The 20,594-nt window shown below is 34.0% G+C and overlaps 2 protein-coding genes across 2 annotated transcripts; one reads left to right on the top strand and one right to left on the bottom strand.

Moving 5' to 3' along the window:
- Nucleotides 1-3,940: 3,940 nt before the first annotated feature.
- LOC7468493 (mitochondrial import inner membrane translocase subunit PAM16 like 2) lies at nucleotides 3,941-9,140 on the top strand. Its single transcript, XM_002321083.4, has 4 exons — nucleotides 3,941-4,121; nucleotides 5,533-5,620; nucleotides 8,461-8,594; nucleotides 8,673-9,140. Exons 1-4 carry the CDS (start codon nucleotides 4,119-4,121, stop codon nucleotides 8,796-8,798), a joined length of 351 nt encoding a protein of 116 aa, XP_002321119.1. The 5' UTR covers nucleotides 3,941-4,118; the 3' UTR covers nucleotides 8,799-9,140.
- A 2,731-nt stretch (nucleotides 9,141-11,871) lies between these two features.
- LOC112324129 (extensin-2-like) lies at nucleotides 11,872-16,755 on the bottom strand. The gene is made up of 3 exons (XM_052447079.1): nucleotides 14,941-16,755; nucleotides 12,446-14,226; nucleotides 11,872-12,332 (listed from the first exon to the last, which is right to left on the bottom strand). The coding sequence occupies exons 1-2, from the start codon at nucleotides 16,619-16,621 to the stop codon at nucleotides 12,479-12,481; spliced, it is 3,429 nt and encodes a 1,142-aa protein (XP_052303039.1). The 5' UTR covers nucleotides 16,622-16,755; the 3' UTR covers nucleotides 11,872-12,332; nucleotides 12,446-12,478.
- Between the last annotated feature and the right edge of the window lie 3,839 nt (nucleotides 16,756-20,594).

The raw sequence follows: 20,594 nt of genomic DNA, 5'->3' as shown, positions 1-20,594 counted from the left end.
TACGATTGAATCACAAAAATAATCAATATCTTAAAATGAGTCTGAAAAAAATAAAAGCTATAATTTCCTACCCTATTCATATAATAGGTTGGGTAGTAGAAAAGCTTTTGTGATAGAGTAATTCGTTATGGCCCGTACTTAGCTATTAATTAACAAAACCTTTAAATGGTGTGCTTTTTTTTATAGTATATACAGTTTATTAATGAATTGTTATAGTAAAATTATTATTTTGCTTCTTGATTGAAAAAAAAAAAGTGTAATAGTATTGACAATATTTTGGTCTTTAAAATTAACTTATTAGTTATTAAAAGATTATTTAGAGGTATATTAGTATCTTTTATTTTTTTACACATTAAAAAATACAGGTTTTGTCCCTAGATTTAACAATTTTTTGGGTTGTTGTTCAAGGGTTTTTTAGTCTTTAAAAAAAATATTAAAATAGTTAAAATACTTATTTACCCCTGAAGTCAAAAAAATAAGTTGTTGACCAAGGGCTTTTTCGGTTTTTTGCACTTTGAAATACAATAGAAATACTATTATACCCTTAGAAAAGATAAAAATCAAGGCATGCATCTAGGAGCATTAATGTACTTTCAGTTTGTTTTTTTCTTATTTTATGATTCTCAGGTTCATGAAGAGCATTCTGGTATTTTTATGTTGGGAAACAATTATTTTATTCGAAAAAGGTGTTGGTACATTACGTTCACTTGCCAATGAGTAGATATCGTCCGTAGTGTTTGGGTGACGCTTACGGACCCATTTAGTGGGCAAATATATCATTCCATCGTGTCATTAGATGCGCTGTTATGTCCTTTTTCTTATGAGGCGGCGTGTGTCGGCGATTGTTTATTTGTTTTTCTTCCTTCTTTTCTTTCTCTTCCAGAGAAAATACACCTTTATCCTCTTTCATTTGGATTTGTCAATTTCAGTCTTTTTGTTTTTTTATTAATTATTGTTGTCTTTGATCATGTTATAAAAGTTTTAGTTATTTTCAATTTAGTCCTTGAATTACAATTTGTCATTTTTTTTTCAATTCAGTAATTATTTATTTGATTTTTTATTTTTTTTCCTTGGTTCTTTTGTTAAAGTTTTGTTGGTTTTCAATTCCATTCTTCAATCAAAGTTTATGTTTTTTATTGTTTTCAATTTAGCCCTCATTATTTTGATTTATTTTCCCTTTTGTTAAAGTTTAATTGTTTTTAAATTAACCCTCCAATTTAATTTTTTTTATATATACTCTAATTTATTTCTTATTTCAATTTTCTCTCTCATTTTTTTAATCACAATTTTTTTTTCTCTTGGCTCTTTTGTTAAAGATTTTATCCTTCAATCAAAGTTTATATTTTTGATTGTTTTCAATTTATCTCTCATTCTTTTGATTTATTTTCCCTTCTTTAAAGCTTAATTGTTTTTAAATTAACCTTACAATTTAAATTTTTTTGATATCCTCTAATTTATTTTTTATTTTAATTTTCTCCCTCATTATTTTAATCACAATATTTGTGTGGTTTTTTCTTCTGTTTCATCATTTAGCCTTTGATTTGATAGGAAATGTGCTTCAAATCTTTTTTCATTTGTGATGCTTTTGTCTATTGACATAGGTAACGAGTTTAACAAGTTCATGTAGTTCGAGATTCTTTTTTCTTAATTTTTTTTATGATTTTAACATTCGACATTACTAATTTTTTTTTTAAAATTTTTTTTTTTGGTTATTTTCAATTTCTTCTCTATCAGTCAGTCTATCATGGTCATATGGCTTAGACCATGGATTTTGTAGATCTCTTTTGAATAATCTTTTTCAATGATTTTGTTGCATTTAATTTTTGAATAATTCCTTTTGTTTTATATAGGTGAGCTTTATATTATAAAAAAATATTTATTCTTAAAAAATATGTTTTATATGTTTGGCCTTGCATAATGTTTACAGTTCCGTATTTGTTTATGTTTCCATTATCTTTTATTCATTTTAATAAGTAAATTCAGTAAACACAGACAAGTAAATATCTTATTTTGCAAGATTAAATATCTTAGCTTACATCCATCTCTTAAATTTTTTAGTTTCTCTTTTGGTTATTGTTAATAATTTTTTTATTTCCATAAATGATTTTCGGTTTATTCGATTAGATTCTTGAATGACCTTTTTATTTTATACTTCGAATTGTTTTAGAAAATATACTGCATACCTAGGGTTTTTTTTTTAAAAAAAAACAATTTACAGCCCCTAACAATATGCAAGTTAAATAACTAATTGGATCTAGAAAGTGCTAGCCTGAAAGTGTTTTTTTACCATTTAAATGCAAGATATTTTTAAAATACAGTTTTTAATTTTTAACAATAATATATCAAAATCATTGGTAAAAAACTCGGAAAACATCTCAAAAAACATGAATTTGATGTTTTTTCAAGTGTAAAATATTTTGAAAAGCGGGTTGAACCACATTACTAAACACACCCTAAATGTGTGTTTTTTTGATTCCATCTTTCAACATTAAATTAAATTTCTTGATTGAACCCGAGTTTAGAATTTAATAGGTTGTAAATGTGAGAGATTAACCCAAGTTTTGAAGATTTGCCTAAGTTTTTTTTTTAATTATTTTCATCCATCATCATTTGATTTAATTGAAAATTGGACTCTGTTTTTTTTTTATATAGATTTTTTTACTAATTTTAAAAATAATCTAAGTTATCTTGAGTTTTTTTATTTATTGTTTTTTTTTGTTAAATTTAGCTTTTTATAAAGTACATTTGGCTTTGAATTAAATTAAACCAATTCCTTAAACATAAGTATGATTTTTTTGTTTGCTTAAATATAATTTTTTTGAGTTTTTTTTTTAATTGATTTTTTTTTTCATTTTCAACTATTTGGTTGACTAGAATTAGGCTCTCTGTTTTCTTTTAATTTGGGTTTCATGAAGTTATTATTGTCTCATGCTTCAAATTAAAAATTTCATGGGTTAATCATGATTGGCTCGGGTTGAGCTAATATGTCATTGTCTCAATATGTTTTTTTTTAATATATCGTTCTATATATTATGATCTTAGTATTTTAAAAGTATTTTATCCAACAAACATTATTTGTTTTACTTCATAACATTTTTATAAATTTTTTAAAGTTAAAAAAAATAATCTAACCATAACATAGCACAAATGAATAATATATGATTCTTAGAAATTTCATAAAAAATTATTTGCAGCATTTCAAAGGAGATTTAACTTGTTTAACACTTAAATAAACAGTAAACTGCTCATTAATACTAAAAAAAAATATTGAAAAAAAAGAAATTAAAAGTGGAAATTTGATTGAAAGAATTTGTTATGGAATTATGTGTAGAATGATATGCTTTCCCATGACACAATAAAGACATTTTTATCAACCATTTAAAAATTTCGTCATTTGTGTTCAAATTCAATTTCGGGGGGAATTTAGATTGTGCAATATCTAAGTAGATAGCTAAATACCACAAACATTTGCTAATTAAGATTTTGATTCAATGATAAAAACATTTTAAAACTAGTTTATACATCACTGACTATTATTTTTTTAAAATTAATTTATATATTAATCAAAGTTAATTTTTTAAAATAATTTTAAAATAACACCATTCGCTTGAGAATGTATAATTTTTGTTCTTAAATGTATTTTAAAATATATATCATTTAAAAAAATATTTTTTTAGTGTTTTTTTTCCATGTATTATTATTAAAAATTAATTTATATATTAATTAAGATTAATTTTTTAAAATAATTTTAAAATAATATTATTCGTTTTGAGAATGTATAATGTCTGTTCTTAAATATATTTTAAAATATATATCATTTAAAAAAAATATTAAAATAATATTTTTTTAGTTTTTATTTTTTCATATTAAAAATTAAAAAAAACTAAGGATCGGGTAAGAACTTTCGAGAAGAAACCATATTCTGACTCGTGGACTGTCCCAAATTTAATTAAACAGTAGGAAATAAAATAAAATTTATTGATCTCTGCACAGAGAAGAGGAGAAGAGAAGAAAGCCCTAGAAATCAATCAACCTCTCGGGGCTGAAAAGAGATCCTTCCATCAATCTTCATATTCATTTATCAATACAAATACAAATTTCTTCAGCTACCCACACCCATGGTATGTTTTTTCTTCCTTATTTAATTTTCTTGTTTAATATGGATAAAGTTTGATGCAAGAATAGAAATGTTGTTAGATTTTTCGATAGAATTGAAAAAATTAATTTGAAATCACATAAAATAGAACATAAAATTAGTAGCTGTTTTTGGGAAAATCAATTGAATGATCGATCATACATTGGTGTATTAGGAGAAGGGACAATTTGCGAGCTGTGTTTCCATTAAATTTTGGATTGTTGAAGATGGAGAGAAACAAATAGGAAATGCTTGTGCATTACTGAGATGAGAGATTAGGTGGGTCACATTGAGGACGGAGTTGTCTCTGTTTGAGGCTCCTGCAAGAGGTTCTTTTCCACATTTGTTTCCTAAATTGCTGAAGTTGAGGAGGCATTTTTGGCAGAAAATTAATGTGAGGGGATCTGGCACTCTTATCAGTGACTCTTTAAGATTATGTGGGATTTAAAGATGGGGGTCCACAGAAATTTGTCTAAAAATCTTGTCCTTCGTTAAGATTGAGAGTAGTAGGTGAAATAGCAGGTGCTAAGACAATTTTTCTGATGCACCGTTAGTTTTTTATGGTGTTTAGGAGGTTTCCTTGTCATGAATTTGAGAAAGAAAGCTTGATCAAGGGAACTTATATCAGGACTTTGCTAGCAAGGAGCATATTAATCTAGTTCGAGGGACAAATAGATAAAAAGACATCTCTTCAACTCATGCAATATATATATGATGTTGGTCTGAGTAAATTGAATTCTGAAATGGCAATTTCCAGCTAATCACAGAGGCTTTACTGAGCTTTTGTGGCTCTTTGAAATTTTGTTCCTGGCTGTTGTATTCCTGACATTTAAGGAATTTTTTGAAAACAGTTTACACCCCTCCAAAGACATCCTCAAAGGATTTGGATGTCTTGATGGATTTCCTGAGTAGATCTCTTAGGTGTGGAGTATCATTGTGCTCTGAGTCCCTATTTTGCTTGATAGACTACTGTTGTGAGTCTTCTAGCAATAAGCATTCAAACATGTGTTGCTGTTGGGTACACATGAGTTATGCACTTTGTCAAGAAGGAACTTGTAATAAAGTTTAGAAGTAGAAGAGCAGGAGGATAAGGCATCCTCCAAACTTCAAAACCAAATTATCTGTTTTACTAGCTATATTTTGCCTTTGTGAATTTTAAGGAACACCATTCCTATTGTTAATCGATTTCCTAGCCTGCCTAAATTGATCAAAGGCACGGATTATTGTATTCGGATCAAATTTGTTAGAGTGTGTTAATGTGCACAGGCGCTCTCCATTTGGACATGCCTGAAAGAGACAGATTCACCTATAAAGATTGACATATTTGCAGCTTTTGTTATAACGCTCTTATATTTTTAAATTTAACGTGTTAATAATGCATACTATCGGTTTCACAGGCAGGAAAGATTCTTGCCAACTTAATTGTGATGGGCTCCGCTATATTAGGCAGGGCTTTTATTCAAGCATACCGTCAAGCACTTGCAAGTAAGACTTTCTTTCCATTATACCTGATTGCTTTCTATCTGTTCTTGAGTTGGATTCCTTACCACCAAAAAATAAAAAGAATAAAAAAAGATTGTTTTAGTGTTGATTCTAGAGAGCTTTTATCTTTTTCATTGACATCCTTTTTGTTGATTGTTGTAATCCATGCAGCATATTCTTTCAATATTAGGATATAGAAAGGTTAATGATGGGCTTATGAAGTTTTTTGACAAGTCTGATAGTGAACAAAATGACATCCTAAGCTACATCTGATAATGAGAACCTTAATTGTTAATGAAATATGTACTGGAGTGCATAACACTTTTTGCAAAGTCTTCAGTTATGGTTTGATCATTTTAGGTTCAAGGTGATGAATAATGTATTGCTATATGTGTTACTTCATAGTACCGCTTCTTGCTGCTGGATCAACTGTAGTTGGGAACTTCTTAAAGTAAAAAACTTGAAACCCAATTAAATAATCTTTGTCCTGGCCAAGTGATCTCATTGATGGAATTGTTCAGGTTGCTATTTATTTTTTATTGTTTTTCCCAAACAATTCTTTTCATAACCATCAATCTGTCCTATCTAATACAGGAGGTTAAGTTGAATTTGGTTTGGGAATGTACTGTTTGTCATTTTTTTTAATTGGGTTGCAAGTTTTGTGGTTCTCAATTCTGCATTTACTGCTTAGGCTTATATGACCATGCATACACTTCTCCGTTTGATTCTCTCACTACCTGTTCCTTTCTTATTCTTCTGGTTGTTTTTGGCTTTTTTGCTTGCTTTTAAGCTCTGGTAGAAGCAGAAATCATTTTCTGTTTGTCGTATCATCTGTTTGTCTCTGTCTCTTATTCAAGTTACTTGAAAATAAAATTCCATAATGTTGGCGTTATCTTCAACGAGGATTTTTCAACTCATGCCCCTTGATGCCAATATTTTTAGAATGTATTCGCTTTTTAACTCGTTGGCAAAGAAGGGGAAACCCCAATTTAATTCCAAACCTATATAACCACTCTCAATTGAATCCCATAACAAAAGATTTTATCATTTGGCTCCCAAATGTTACAATCATTTCTCAATTGGGTCATTTTTTCATTGTTTGTTAATATTTTCCATAATATTCATATTAACAAAACACTAAAAGCGTGGGAAAATACTGTTCCTCACACTACTGTAGCTCCCCTCACAATTCACGGTAGATTCCCAATTGAATATTTTTTTCATTTTAGTTATTAAACTTTTTTTCCCTCATCAATTGCATACTTCTATGGCCAAATTTAAGTTCAATTGCTTCTATTTTGTAAAGGAAATTGAAAGAAGAGGATCAATATGAAAACCACGAAGGAAATAGGTGGCTGTTTTGAAATTGACTAAAAAAGTTTACTTTGATCCTCTCAGTATGCAACACACCCATTTTTCATCCCTTTAATTTTTTCAAAGTTCACTTTTGATCCAAAACTTCATTTCTTTTATTTTTTATCCTTGGTTTGAGGTAGGAGAGAGAAAGTCACCATATTCCGGTGGTAAAGAGAGAAAGTGTCAATTGACAATGATTCCGACCACAAAAATGGTTGATCTTGGTGTCTATGGGTTTTATTTGATGAGAGGAGTTACACACAAGGATGTTATTTCACCTTCAAATGAACATCAGATCTAATCTTTGAAAGTTTTTGGGTTTCGAGTTGATTTGTTATTTTAGGATTTTTTTTGGGTTATATTGAAGGTATAAACGAGTTTATTTGAGTCTCTAGGGTGTTTTTGGGTAAAACAAATGCTTGAAAATGGATTTTTTGACTTTGCCTCGACTTTCTGATGACCAAATCACTTGGTTTTTTTTTTTTTTTTTAAATTGTCTGCCCCATAAAAACAAAAAAAAAATTAACGGGGCCTAGACACGTGGGTTGCCCGAGGCTCGCGAGCCAAGGCCTTTTTTTGGAGGCCCAGACTCGTTGGGCCAACCAGGCTCACATGATTGGGCCTTTTTTCCTTCCTTTTTTTTATCGGATTTTTTCTCCCAATTTGATCCTTCACAATTGGATCTTTATTGATTTTTCTTACTTATTTTTTTTTTCAATTTCATCCTTCAACATTTTGTTTATTTTTAATTAGGCAACGAAATTTTTTCGGTTCGTTATTTGTTGTTTATCGCGATCTTAAACAAATGACCTGATATTTAGTTGATTCTCAATTTTGCGAGTGTCTATTTTTCTTATCATATAGTTAAATAAAAAATTATTTAAATTTTTTTTGAACCTGATTGAGTCAATGACCTGGATCGCAAGTTTGGTTGGTTAGGAATCAGACTTTCTAATTTGATGTGGTTGCACAAATAATTCTCAATTTATTTAATTAAATGCATGCATAAACTTTTAAATTTATGATTGAGATTTTTTTTTAATTTTAAAAAACATATATGAAATGCTGTCATATTCATTTTTTTGTGTTGAAAGTAAATTTAACCAACAACTAGTTTTATGCTATAGAACAACATTGTTTTGGAAAAATAAAATAAATGAAAAAATTAACAGAACTTGATAAAAGGACCCAATTGAGAAATATCTGAAATGTGTGGGACCTGATTGATAAATTCTGTTTTGGGATCAATTGAGAAGTGGTAATATGTTGGGGGCTAATTTGAGGTTTCCTCTGAAATTCCATGATAGATCCCATTGTGACCTCATTGAAGGCTATGAGAAAAGAATTGTTGATTTTCCCCTAATCATCTGACCCAGCCATGTTTGGTGGAGTGGCAGAAGCTAGAGATGCACTAAATTGAATGGCAGTTATTTTATTTGCTACAAATTTCTATCCAGCCTCTTGACTGCATGCATGGCGTGATGCAGATGCTTCAAAATCTGGTGTTGCCCAAGAAACACTTCAAAACACAATCCGCCGAGGAAGCAAAGTTATGACGGAACAAGAAGCTCGGCAGATTCTTGGTGTCACTGAGGAAACTTCTTGGGAGGAGATATTGAAGGTTGGTGTTTTTTTGCTTGTCCATTCATCTGCATATAATTGGAATAGGTCTTGAAACATGTTTCTTCTGCTTGTGCAGAAGTACGACACTTTGTTCGAGAGAAACTCAAAGAATGGAAGTTTTTACATTCAATCGAAGGTTCATAGGGCAAAGGAATGTTTAGAGGCTGTACATCAAGGAAAAGGTGAGGGTACCCCTACTTGAGAATCTGGTAGAGATCGGCCTTCGCACACACTGCCCCTTGTATTATAATTATTTCGTTCCAGTGAGATGTCCTGAAAGATAGAATTTGTATTCTTAAGCTAGTGTCTCATCTTCTGGATTCAAATGTTCATTGAAACATGTGATCACCTCTTATGGTAAATTAATCATGTAGTTTCCAAAGATAACTAAAGCCTTCAGTTTTGGTTTCACCATTAATCAACATGTAGGGATGGAACTGCTGGTAGCAAAGTCATCCTATTGATGTATTGTTTGCAAATAGTTTTTGCCTAATGTATAATGAATAAGCTACTAGGGGGTAAAACACTCCTCGAATTTCTAAAACCCAAATTGAACCTGGGATAATACTCATTAGTATTTTCCTCTCTGAGGGTGCTCATTTAAGACCAACTAGTTTATTTGAAGTCTTTTATCCTTTACAATTTAGATTTACAGAAGCAGAAAAGGAGACTTTATGCTGGTTGATTTGCACTGCATCTTTTCACTGTTCCAGTGATTGCCACTCGAAAGGCAATATATAGATAATAGAGTTATTCAATTCAAGCTGGAATCACATTAGTGTGTATAATACTCGAAAGATTGGAAAAAAAGGCAATATTATATTGTTAATTTCCAAGCAATCAAACTTGAACTGTTATCCAAATACCTTTTTAAAAATGCAAGGACTTTGTATGCTCAAATTCTTGATGAACCTTCAAGCAAGGAAGGGATGGTATTTGATTCAGGCAAAGGATTTGTATGTACTCCTATAAGCTTTGAGAACAATTATAATATCAGCTCTGGAGTTTTGGGAAGTCATCATCATTTTTGTTAATTCATTGTGTTCAGGCTTCTGCTTGAATTAATTTGGATGTTTGAAAATATAGTAGTAATTCTAGTTTAATTTTTTTTTAAATAAATTTTGATAAATAAATTTTGGGAACTTGTCATCATTTATTTATTTAATATTTTTTTTATATCAGTATATTAAAACAATTTAAAAAATATATAACAAATAAATTTTAAATAAATTTTATTTTTTAATTTTTAAAAAACATGATTTTTTAAATACAATCTAAATTTTCCTCTTCAAATTAGCGAAGCCAACATTTTTTCTTTTTTATTAGTTTTCTTAACAAATATTCTCTGCTGCCCGAGTCTATTTATAAGGCACACTTCTCGATTCCCATATAAAAAAAGAATTTTTCCTTACAATATAAAAGACTATCGGTACGATTACACCAGTTCGTCACATATTTTTTAAATGCAAACAAACAATGTATTCCTGTAGATTCGAAGAAAATTTTATCTTCACCATATGATTCAAGATCTGAACTTCAAACTATAAATTGTAAGATGAGAAGGATATTGCCAATTGGCAACAAGATTCCACAACAATGGTGAAACAAAGCCTTTTTTTTTTTTTTTACTTTGTTTTGCTTTTTGTCTTTTGTCTTGTGTTTTTCTCTTCTTAACACCGTTTGAAATACAAACAGTCGGGACATGTGTTTTTCAAAGGAAGGCTCAATAATCTCGAGTTAAAAAATAAAAAATAACTTTCTCCCAATCTAGATTCTATCTTGTCCCATCTTTCCTACAGTTTGAATTCGTTATTTACAAGTATTTATGAACTTCAAATCTTCATTATTGAAGTGATGTCGTTGCATGAAATTGAACCACCAAAAATATAATAGCGAAGCATTAATATTAAAAATGTCACGTAGAATCATAAAAGAATCGAAGCAATTAGAATGCAAATAAAAGACAACAAATGAAATCATTATATTTATCTCAATTTTTCTGTCAAATGGGTGACCCCATCAACTCTCCAGTCAAGATTTACCTGCTCCACTGATGGAAGAGTTAACTGTAATTTAACCCCAATAATTTAATAAAATTCAATAGTTTCTGAAACTATAAGTTTAATCTCTATGTTCTTATTCCCTAGAATTGTTTAGTCTTTTTCCACTGTAACAAAAAAAAAATCCACTTGAGCTGACACAAGTGATAAATACTTGTAAAATGATTCTTATGGATCACAATGTATGGATTTTTTTTTTTTATTTATAAATAAGATGGATTCTCATTGATAAAAAAACTGATGTGATTTGATGCAGTGAATCTCAAACCATGGAAGACTGGCTACGGGAAATCTAAAGGGATCCACATATATCCCACAACTTGTAAATATATATATACAAGAAAATATCCTATTTCTTATTAAATATAGAGGATCGATGTTGAATGGGTTATTCAATTACTATTTTTATTTATTTATTTCATTGAGATTATTTAATTAGTTCTACTATTAAATATTAAACTAGAGGGACAAAGTTATAATTAACTCTTAAAATTAATAAAAAGAAGAATGTCCCGTCATGAAACGACGAAAGCATGTGCTTTGATTCTGTCATGTTGTAGTAATAGTATATCCACTGTTCAAGAACGTAACGAAACAGGAGGAAATATGATCAGGGAAGACTAGAAATATTTTGGAGGACTTGCTCTTCTGCAACCCTAGCTTGTTAAGTTCCTCCGAGGATCCGAACACTTTTCGTCTAGTTGCAGCAAGTCTCTACTGATTAGACCACGCACTCCATGCACATTCATGAACTTTTTCTCTAGTTTCTTACTGAACAGTAGCAGTACTAAAACCACCCGCTCCTCTGGTTTTCGTTTTGATTTTAATTTTAATGCTCTATTAATTTTTATTGTCGAAAGATTAATGGGTCCAACACATACATTCATAAAGGCTTGTTATTTCTCTTGTACAGTTTCCACTTTTGAAAGAATCAACAGAAAGAATGAGGCAGGTAAGAAAAAAGCAGACAGCCACTGTAGCTGACTCCTACTACAGCCCTTAATAATCTGATCAAACACCAGAACATGCATAGATAATTGTTTGGCAGATGAGAGATGATTTCCTTAATTATTTCTTCTTCTTGATTTTTGTTTTTGCTGGTAAACTGAAGTTGTTTGTGCCCACATTCTATTTTAAGTTGAATGGTCTGATTTGCAGAGGGCAAAAGGAAGATAAACCTTGCGTCTGCTATGCTACCGTTTATGAATGCATAAGTTGAAAAAGAGCGCTCCTTTATTACCAATAACCTCGGTGCAAAGCACAAGAAGGTCCCAGAAACCACAATTTGCCCACAATAAATAGAAGCCCAAACAAACGAGGCTATGCGATAATACATCTATTTAATAAATTAAATGGAACCCCTGTACTAATTTGATCAAATAAATTAAAATAAAAGAAAAACAACTAACAAACAATCTGCGAAAGCTCATTTCCAAATCCCGGTCTACTTCTTCAATCTCACTTCCTCATCTTGATTCGAAGGGAACCTTTTGAAGCCGGGCCCAATATAATGGTATACAAGATTGCCACGTTGAAGTTTGAGAGAATGGTAAAGTTTTTAAACATTTTTGTTGCAAAATTTAGACACTTATTGAATGGATTTGGAAAGGATGCTTCGTATCTACTCTTTTCGCTCTTGAACCGGCCTTCTTTTATTACATTGCTGAAACTAAAACCTGCAAATCAAGTACAATTGGAAGTGAGAACTAATTACATTATGTTATCTTCAACTTTTTTGGCATTAATATTTGACATGGTGAGCAGTTGAGTAAGAAAAACCTTTACTTACATGATTTGTGGTGATTTACGGAGCTTTCTGTGCCTAGTAGTGAATTGGTGGTGGTGGAGAAGCGTAAATGTAAACCGGGGGTGGGGGTGATTTCATCGGCGGGGGAGGTGAATGGTAGTAGTATAGAGGAGGTGGTGATGGTGAAGGGGGAGGTGGGGACTTGTAGACGTATGGAGGAGGAGGAGATGGAGATGGTGGTGGAGGAGACTTGTAGTAGTAAGGAGGTGGTGGTGATGGGGATGGCGGGGGTGGGGAGCTGTAGTGGTATGGAGGGGGAAGAGATGATGATGGTGGGGGTGGGGAGCTGTAATGGTATGGAGGGGGAGGAGATGACGAGGGGGGAGGTGGGGATTTGTAGTAGTAAGGTGGTGGAGGAGATGGTGAAGGAGGTGGTGGGGACTTGTAGTGGTATGGAGGTGGTGGTGAAGGATCGGGTGGTGGAGGGGATTTGTAGTAGTATGGAGGTGGAGGAGATGGGGATGGAGGTGGTGGAGATTTGTAGTAGTAGGGTGGAGGAGGAGACGATGATGGTGGAGGAGGTGATTTGTAGTAGTATGGTGGTGGTGGAGAGTGAACTGGTGGTGGAGGTGATTTGTAGTAGTAGGGTGGAGGAGGAGATGGTGATGGTGGAGGAGGAGATTTGTAGTAGTATGGTGGGGGAGGGGAGTGAACCGGTGGTGGAGGTGATTTGTAGTAGTAAGGTGGAGGAGGTGATGGAGATGGCGGAGGTGGTGATTTGTAGTAGTAAGGTGGAGGAGGGGAATGAACCGGTGGAGGAGGAGATTTGTAATAGTATGGTGGGGGAGGTGATGGGGATGGTGGTGGTGGTGATTTGTAGTAGTATGGTGGGGGAGGGGAATGAACTGGTGGAGGAGGAGATTTGTAGTAGTATGGTGGAGGAGGTGACGGGGATGGTGGTGGAGGTGATTTGTAGTAATATGGTGGGGGAGGTGACGGAGATGGTGGGGGTGGTGATTTGTAGTAGTAAGGTGGGGGAGGGGAATGAACCGGTGAGGGAGGTGATTTGTAGTAGTATGGTGGAGGAGGTGACGGGGATGGTGGGGGTGGTGATTTGTAGTAGTAAGGTTGGGGAGGAGAGTGAACCGGTGGTGGAGGTGATTTGTAGTAGTAGGGTGGTGGTGGTGATGGAGATGGTGGTGGTGGGGATTTATAATAATATGGAGGTGGGGGTGAAGGTGAAGGAGGTGGTGGTGATTTATAGTAATAGGGTGGTGGTGGTGATGAAGATGGTGGTGGTGGAGATTTATAATAGTATGGAGGTGGGGGGGATGGTGAAGGAGGTGGTGGTGATTTATAGATATATGTTGGTGGAGGGGGTGATTTATAAAGATAAGGTGGGGGTGGTGGAGACTTGTAAATATAGGTTGGTGGAGGTGGTGGAGGTGACTTGTATATGTAAGCGGGAGGTGGGGGTGGAGGGGACTTGTAGTAGTAAGGAGCTGGAGTGGGCTTGTGCTTCTCACACTCCTTATAAGGGGTCTTAGGAGCATAAGCGAATGACTTAGCTGAAAGCACAACTTCATACTTTGTCTTGGACTTCACCTTGAGGGAGGCACCTTTGTTACCCCAGTGTAGGCCAGTTGGGATATTGCATGATGAACCCTTTGGAGCCGCGTGAAGCTTGGCCTTGCATTCCTTTCCTCCATACTTTTTATAGTTGAAGCCTTTAACGGTGATACTGTATTTTCCATTGATCTTGGTTTTACCATAGGCCTTGACCTTCTCAGTGCCTGCCTTGCATGTTACCTCCACCACGGCACCTATTCCACGAACAATAATGAAAGTGAGCAAATTCAAATATATTTTTATAGCATCAAGCTTGTTGTGCAAGTCAAACTAAAATAAATAATAAGCTTGTTGTTCTTCCAATGTAATATAATTAATAGTATTAGTTAATTAGTTTTACATTTGGATGTTATTCAATTATTAATTCAATATGACAATTACTACATGTGGATTGATTATTGATTGAATATCTCTCTCTCTCTCTCTCTCTCTCTCTCTCTCTATATATATATATATATATATATATATATATATATCATGATCCTTGTTCTTTTCAAGTTATTATATCATAGCTAAGGTAACATAGTCCAATGTTTGAAGTGAAAATTTAAAACTTAGGACATGGAAATTAACACACAGACAAAATTTGTGTGTTTGTGCATATGAACTTCAATAATTAATATCCATAGTTTAAATCGTGTTCAATAGTGAATTGGTTTCCATCAAATACTATTATTTTTGTTTGAAAAATGGATCAATCATATATCCCTAGAGACATTTGTACATAGAAACATAGTGAATATATGTATGATATCCAATATAAAGCAAAAAATATGCATGAAGATGCTATAAATTAGTGTTGCCCATTTCATTGAACAAACAAAACTAAATTTGATGAATCATAAAATACTTGCAAGTTTAAGATAAACAATATTAGAAATGCTTAATCATTTTAACACCAAATGTACCTTTTAGATGCTTTTTATCATGTGACTTCACTGGATATCCCCAGTCATAACATCTGTAACAATAAACTTTTCCTACCACCTTGACAATTAAGTCATGATGGTGGTTGTGAGGGTAAGGGATGGGAGGAGGGGGGGAAGCGTAGTAGTATGGAGAAGGTAGAGCTTTAGGTGGTGGTGGAGATTTGTAATAGTAGGGTGGTGGTAAAGGATGTGAAGGTGGTGGTGGAGACTTGTAGTAGTATGGTGTTGGAGGTGGTGGGGACTTAGTTGGAGGTGGTGGAGACTTGTAGTAATAAGGAGGTGGAGAAGATTTTGAAGGTGGTGGAGGAGATTTGTAATAGTATGGTGGTGGAGGAGATGGTGAAGGAGGAGGTGGAGACTTGTAGTAGTATGGAGGGGGAGGAGATGGTGAGGGTGGTGGTGGTGACTTGTAGTAATAAGGTGGAGGTGGTGAATGAGTGGGTGGTGGTGGAGAATTGTAGTGGTATGGTGGGGGCGGTGATGGTGAGGGAGGAGGTGGTGACTTGTAGTAGTATGGTGGTGGTGGTGATTTTTTGGGTGGTGGTGGGGATTTATAGTAGTAAGGGGGTGGTGGAGATGGTGAAGGGGGTGGTGGTGACTTGTAGTAGTAAGGTGGTGGGGGAGATGGCGAAGGAGGTGGTGGAGACTTATAATAGTAGGGAGGTGGTGGGGATGGTGAAGGGGGTGGAGGAGATTTGTAGATGTAAGGTGGGGGTGGTGATGATGAAGGTGGAGGTGGTGACTTGTAGTAGTATGGAGGTGGTGGTGAAGGATCGGGTGGTGGGGGAGACTTGTAGTAGTAAGGTGGTGGGGGAGATGGCGAAGGAGGTGGTGGAGACTTGTAATAGTAGGGGGGTGGTGGGGATGGTGAAGGGGGTGGAGGAGATTTGTAGATGTAAGGTGGGGGTGGTGATGATGAAGGTGGAGGCGGTGACTTGTAGACATAAGGTGGCGGGGGAGATGGCGAAGGAGGTGGTGGAGACTTATAATAGTAGGGGGGTGGTGGGGATGGTGAAGGGGGTGGAGGAGATTTGTAGATGTAAGGTGGGGGTGGTGATGATGAAGGTGGAGGCGGTGACTTGTAGACATAAGGTGGCGGGGGAGATGGCGAAGGAGGTGGTGGAGACTTATAATAGTAGGGGGGTGGTGGGGATGGTGAAGGGGGTGGAGGAGATTTGTAGATGTAAGGTGGGGGTGGTGATGGTGAAGGTGGAGGTGGTGACTTGTAGACATAAGGTGGTGGCGGGGATGGTGAAGGTGGAGGAGGTGATTTGTAGATGTAAGGTGGTGGGGGAGATGAGGATGGTGGTGGTGGTGACTTGTACTCATATGGTGGTGGCGGGGAAGGAGAAGGTGGAGGAGGTGACTTGTAGATATATGGTGGAGGAGGAGATGGAGATGGAGGTGGTGGGGATTTGTACACGTATGTTGGTGGTGGATGAGGTGATGGAGGAGGTGGTGACTTGTATTCATAAGGAGGTGGAGGAGATGGTGATGGAGGTGGTGGAGACTTGTATACATAAGGTGGAGGTGGTGAACTATAAACATAAGCATCTCCTGAGACTGAACCTACATTGCTTGAAACAAAGAGAATAACCAATGCCACGGCCAATTGAGGCCAAAGACGACCCCAAAGGGAGCCGCCGCTAGAACCTGTCATTCCTCCCCCTGAAATTCCACCACCTATCGGCAAGGTGTTGGACTTTTACACCTTTTCTCTTTATTATTGGATTAAGAGAAGGCAAGGGAAAATTTAGTGATTTTGTCTGTGTAGATGAGAAAACATGCATGGAATACAAAGTATTTATAGCAAGCGTAGTCGTTGAAGGAGAGGAATCATCACGGACCAATAGTCGGTCTCTAGATTAATCTAGCAAATGGGTTTTTTCTAGCTGGTCTTTTATTACTTTTTTATTTTTTATTTTTAAAATAAAATCAAACACTGTTTTGATCTCTTGGATTTCTCTATTTGTTCAGAACTAATTTCCAACTACTCATTTAATTTAATCTATAACATGGTACAGAATAAGTTAATCATGTTTTAATCTCGTTATTATTTCAGAGTCATTCTTTAACAATTCCACTCCTCTACCCTGTTCAATTATTTATTGCTGCTGGCCTAGCATCATTTTATGATTCATGAGCTTCGAATATTTCTATATTAATCCAATAGAAACACTCCAAATAATTAAAAAATAAAATTTTTTTGGTTCTGAATGGTAATTATATTGCTTTACCAAGATTCATCAAATACCGTTCTTCCTCGAAATCTATAGATTTGCCATCCTTATATCTAATATATAGTTGTAAACTAGGCAGGCAGCAGGAAGCTCCTCTATGCTTCCTGCCCGTCCACTCGAGAAATCATGATCTGATTCCCAGCCGGAAATGCTTATCTAATAACCAAATTTCATCTTTCTTTGTTTTAGTTTTGTTTGCGCTAATATTATATTAATTACGAATGAGAAGAGCTAGTCGGAGACGACGTGCACATTACTGCGGGTTTGAGAACTGCAAATCTCTCCTAATTCTTCAGCAATACACGTTTATAATAGCTAGCCACATAATAAGCACCTTCCCTTCACTAGACAAACACTTGATTTTATTTTATTTTGTTTTGTTTTTTTGACTTGGACATGGTATATTTTGATCAATTTTGCATGTGATTTCTCAATTATGAGAATATTGCATGTGGATCTCTATAAATGCCACTGCCTGCAGCTTTTCCAGGTATTTTGAGTTACACACTATTTAGAGAATAAAAAACAAGGTGTAAAAGAGAACGTGGTTGATTTTTTTGATTTCTCAGAGCATTTTCATTTCGTGCAAGAATTAATAGTAATGCAAGTTTCTTTCTCTTCACATCAACACGTAATTCCCACTACTCTGAAAACCACCCAGGGCTAGCTAGCTGGTTACAAGAGTAGCTAAGTTGTCCCTTCATTAACAATATTCAATATTTTCATGGTATTGTTCTAATTCGAACAACAAAATTGAATGATTTTATTAATTTTGTGGGACATTTACCAATTTCAATTATTTCCATTAAAATCCTTAAACAAGAGGAAGTCCAAAATAGCAGTAGAATTATAGAAGGTAAGCTAGCACATGGGGGCATGGCAATATATCTAGTCTCCATTTCGTCTCCGATCGACCGACCTACATGCCCATTTGCTTAAAAGTCATCGTCCCAGTTCATGCACACAGCTGTCAAAAATCAACCAGCATGATAATGATGAAAAATCCACCCGCTAGCAACAATTGATCAGTTCATCAGCAAATTAATTTAGTAAATATATAAACTAGTTTATATATTAATCGACATTAAATCTTATTCTCGAACGATTTTCCTTCACGTCAACTTATTACATTCAGAATAATTAATAATCTTTTTAGATACCAGCTAAATTTAATGTTTGAATGTAAAAGGATAACAAGAAAAAGTTACATGAACATTTTCACGTATTTTTGAAATTATTGTCACCTTCCCAGATCTCACTCATGAGCAGTCAATGCCGTAAGATGGAGCACTTCTACTAAAAGTCTACATTTTGTTTCTGCGTTGAGTATTGAATTTGGGGCATGAGTTGTTAGGGTTATGAACAAAAATATAAACATTATGTATTATATTGTCTCCCCTTTTTGTTGCCATATTGCTTGGAAGCTAAGAGAGAAGGGCTGCTAGAGGGAGGGCGGGCTGGCTGGCTGGCTGGCTGGCTGGCTGGTGGAAGACGACGAATTGGAAAAGCGAACATTGGGGAATGAAATATACAATATAGAAAGTCCTTGTAAAGGATTATACTGTGTGAATCATGGAATACTAAACAAGAAAAGAAGAATTACATAAAAGAAAGTCATCTTCACCTATCATTATGTCCCAAGATTTCAATTCTGGCGATAGGTTTTTAAACTGTAAAGTCAGTCATCTTCACCTAATACCATAACCATTAATTTTCTGTTCTTCTGCCTTCCCTTTCTGTAGAAACCAAATGCAGTTTGGTGTTAGGTTAATTAATTAATTGTGTATACGTGATTTTGTGTTAATTAATAGTTTGGTAAGTAATTTTTATTATTTAGGTTGCGCTGTATTAATTCTTTGACATGATATCAGAGTCTTAATAACTAAGTAATTATAAGTTCGAATCTTACCACTTCTATTTATTTAATAAAAAATTAAACATAAAGTAATATAAAGTTGTGCAAGTTTCAAGGTCAAATAATTTTTACTTGAAGATGTGTTGGAAAATAATATAAATTATATTTTAAAATATTATTTAAATCGTTTAAATTTTTAAATTAAATTAATTTTTTTAACTATCAATCAAGGGAATTAATAATGTTAATGAAACCTACGTTTCGGCCCTGATACAGAGGCGGCGAGGTTTCACAAAAGAAAAGAAAAACAGAGAGAGATGATCGGTGGGAGAAGGAAACAAAATTAGAATTTTTTTTTTTTGTCACTCCCTTCTTTAAGTAGTTGGTGGAAGGGTAGAAGCAGCTAATACTTCCGCCGACGTGTAGCCACTCCCTTCTTGCCTTCTCTACTGCCCTTTGGTCTCTTGCTAAGCCATTAATTTCTTATTGGTTAGAAAAATAAAGAGAAGAAAATTCGTCTAAATGTATATTATTGTGAGTATATAATGAATTGTTGGATTATATATATAAATACTCATGTTGCTTGTGAATCATCTTCATAGAGGTTGTTCTATTGACTGGTTTGGTTAGTCATGCTTATTATTGTTTTTTTTTTTAGTTTAACGTGTGTGTCCGGGCCAGTTTACGTGCACCTCGACTAATCCCACGGGCCCTGAAGTTAATGACAATGTAAACCTCCAGTGGCCATCATATGAGCAACTACAAGACTCGAACCTGAGAACACAGAGGGAGCAAACCTCTTAGTCCCAAGCTCTTACCACTGGGCCACCACCTAAATGGTTGCATATTATTGTTTTTACTTGTATGGTAAATAGTTTTTTAAAATGTTTTAAATGATGTTTATGAGTATGGTAATAATTATTTTTTAAAATTATTTTTGATATTAACATATCAAAACTATCTAAAAATATAAAAAAATTATTTTTAAACAATTATTTTTTTTTAAAAAATCATACCTCAAACAACATATATACATCCCATAATGTATGCTGTACTCTTCTATCAAACCTCCAATTAGAGTCGATGTGGGACAAATTGCATAATGTTTTCTGAAAAAAAATAAAAAATAAAATACACACATGTGTAGATGAGAATCCATGACGTTGATATATGTACTGTAAATGTCTCTCGTAATAAAAAAAAGAGGAGAAAAATAAGTGTTCGAAAAACGAAGAGCATTAAATTTATTAGCACTGTCAGATTCAAAGAAAGAACGAAAAAAAAAAAGGTTTCAATTAACTCAACTTGTCTCTCATATTATATAGATATTTAGGTTAAGATAATTTTTTGAAGTATTTTTTATTTGAAAAAATAATTTTTTAATATTAATAGAACAAAATATCCAAAAAAATTTTAAAAATTAATTTAAAATTTTTAAAATTTCAGAAAACTCCAATTACATCACTGCTGTAAACAGGCACTAGATCCCTGGATGAAACCGAAACCGAATATGGCCAACCCTACTTCATTTGTTCATT

This window comes from Populus trichocarpa, chromosome 14 (assembly GCF_000002775.5).
Source record: "Populus trichocarpa isolate Nisqually-1 chromosome 14, P.trichocarpa_v4.1, whole genome shotgun sequence".
Lineage (NCBI taxonomy): Eukaryota > Viridiplantae > Streptophyta > Magnoliopsida > Malpighiales > Salicaceae > Populus > Populus trichocarpa.
The sequence above is the reverse complement of the archived record's forward strand: the minus strand, read 5'-3'. Positions and strand labels throughout refer to the sequence as shown.

What these genes read in the sequence shown, in the direction of transcription:
- LOC7468493 (XM_002321083.4), top strand. An exon ending in ATACCGTCAAGCACTTGCAA is followed by an intron (nt 5,621 to 8,460) that starts GTAAGACTTTCT and finishes GGCGTGATGCAG; the next exon opens with ATGCTTCAAAATCTGGTGTT. An exon ending in CTTGGGAGGAGATATTGAAG is followed by an intron (nt 8,595 to 8,672) that starts GTTGGTGTTTTT and finishes CTGCTTGTGCAG; the next exon opens with AAGTACGACACTTTGTTCGA.
- LOC112324129 (XM_052447079.1), bottom strand. Translation starts at nt 16,621, where the DNA reads ATGACAGGTTCTAGCGGCGGCTCCCTTTGGGGTCGTCTTTGGCCTCAA. An exon ending in TGATAAAAAGCATCTAAAAG is followed by an intron (nt 14,227 to 14,940) that starts GTACATTTGGTG and finishes TTCGTGGAATAG; the next exon opens with GTGCCGTGGTGGAGGTAACA.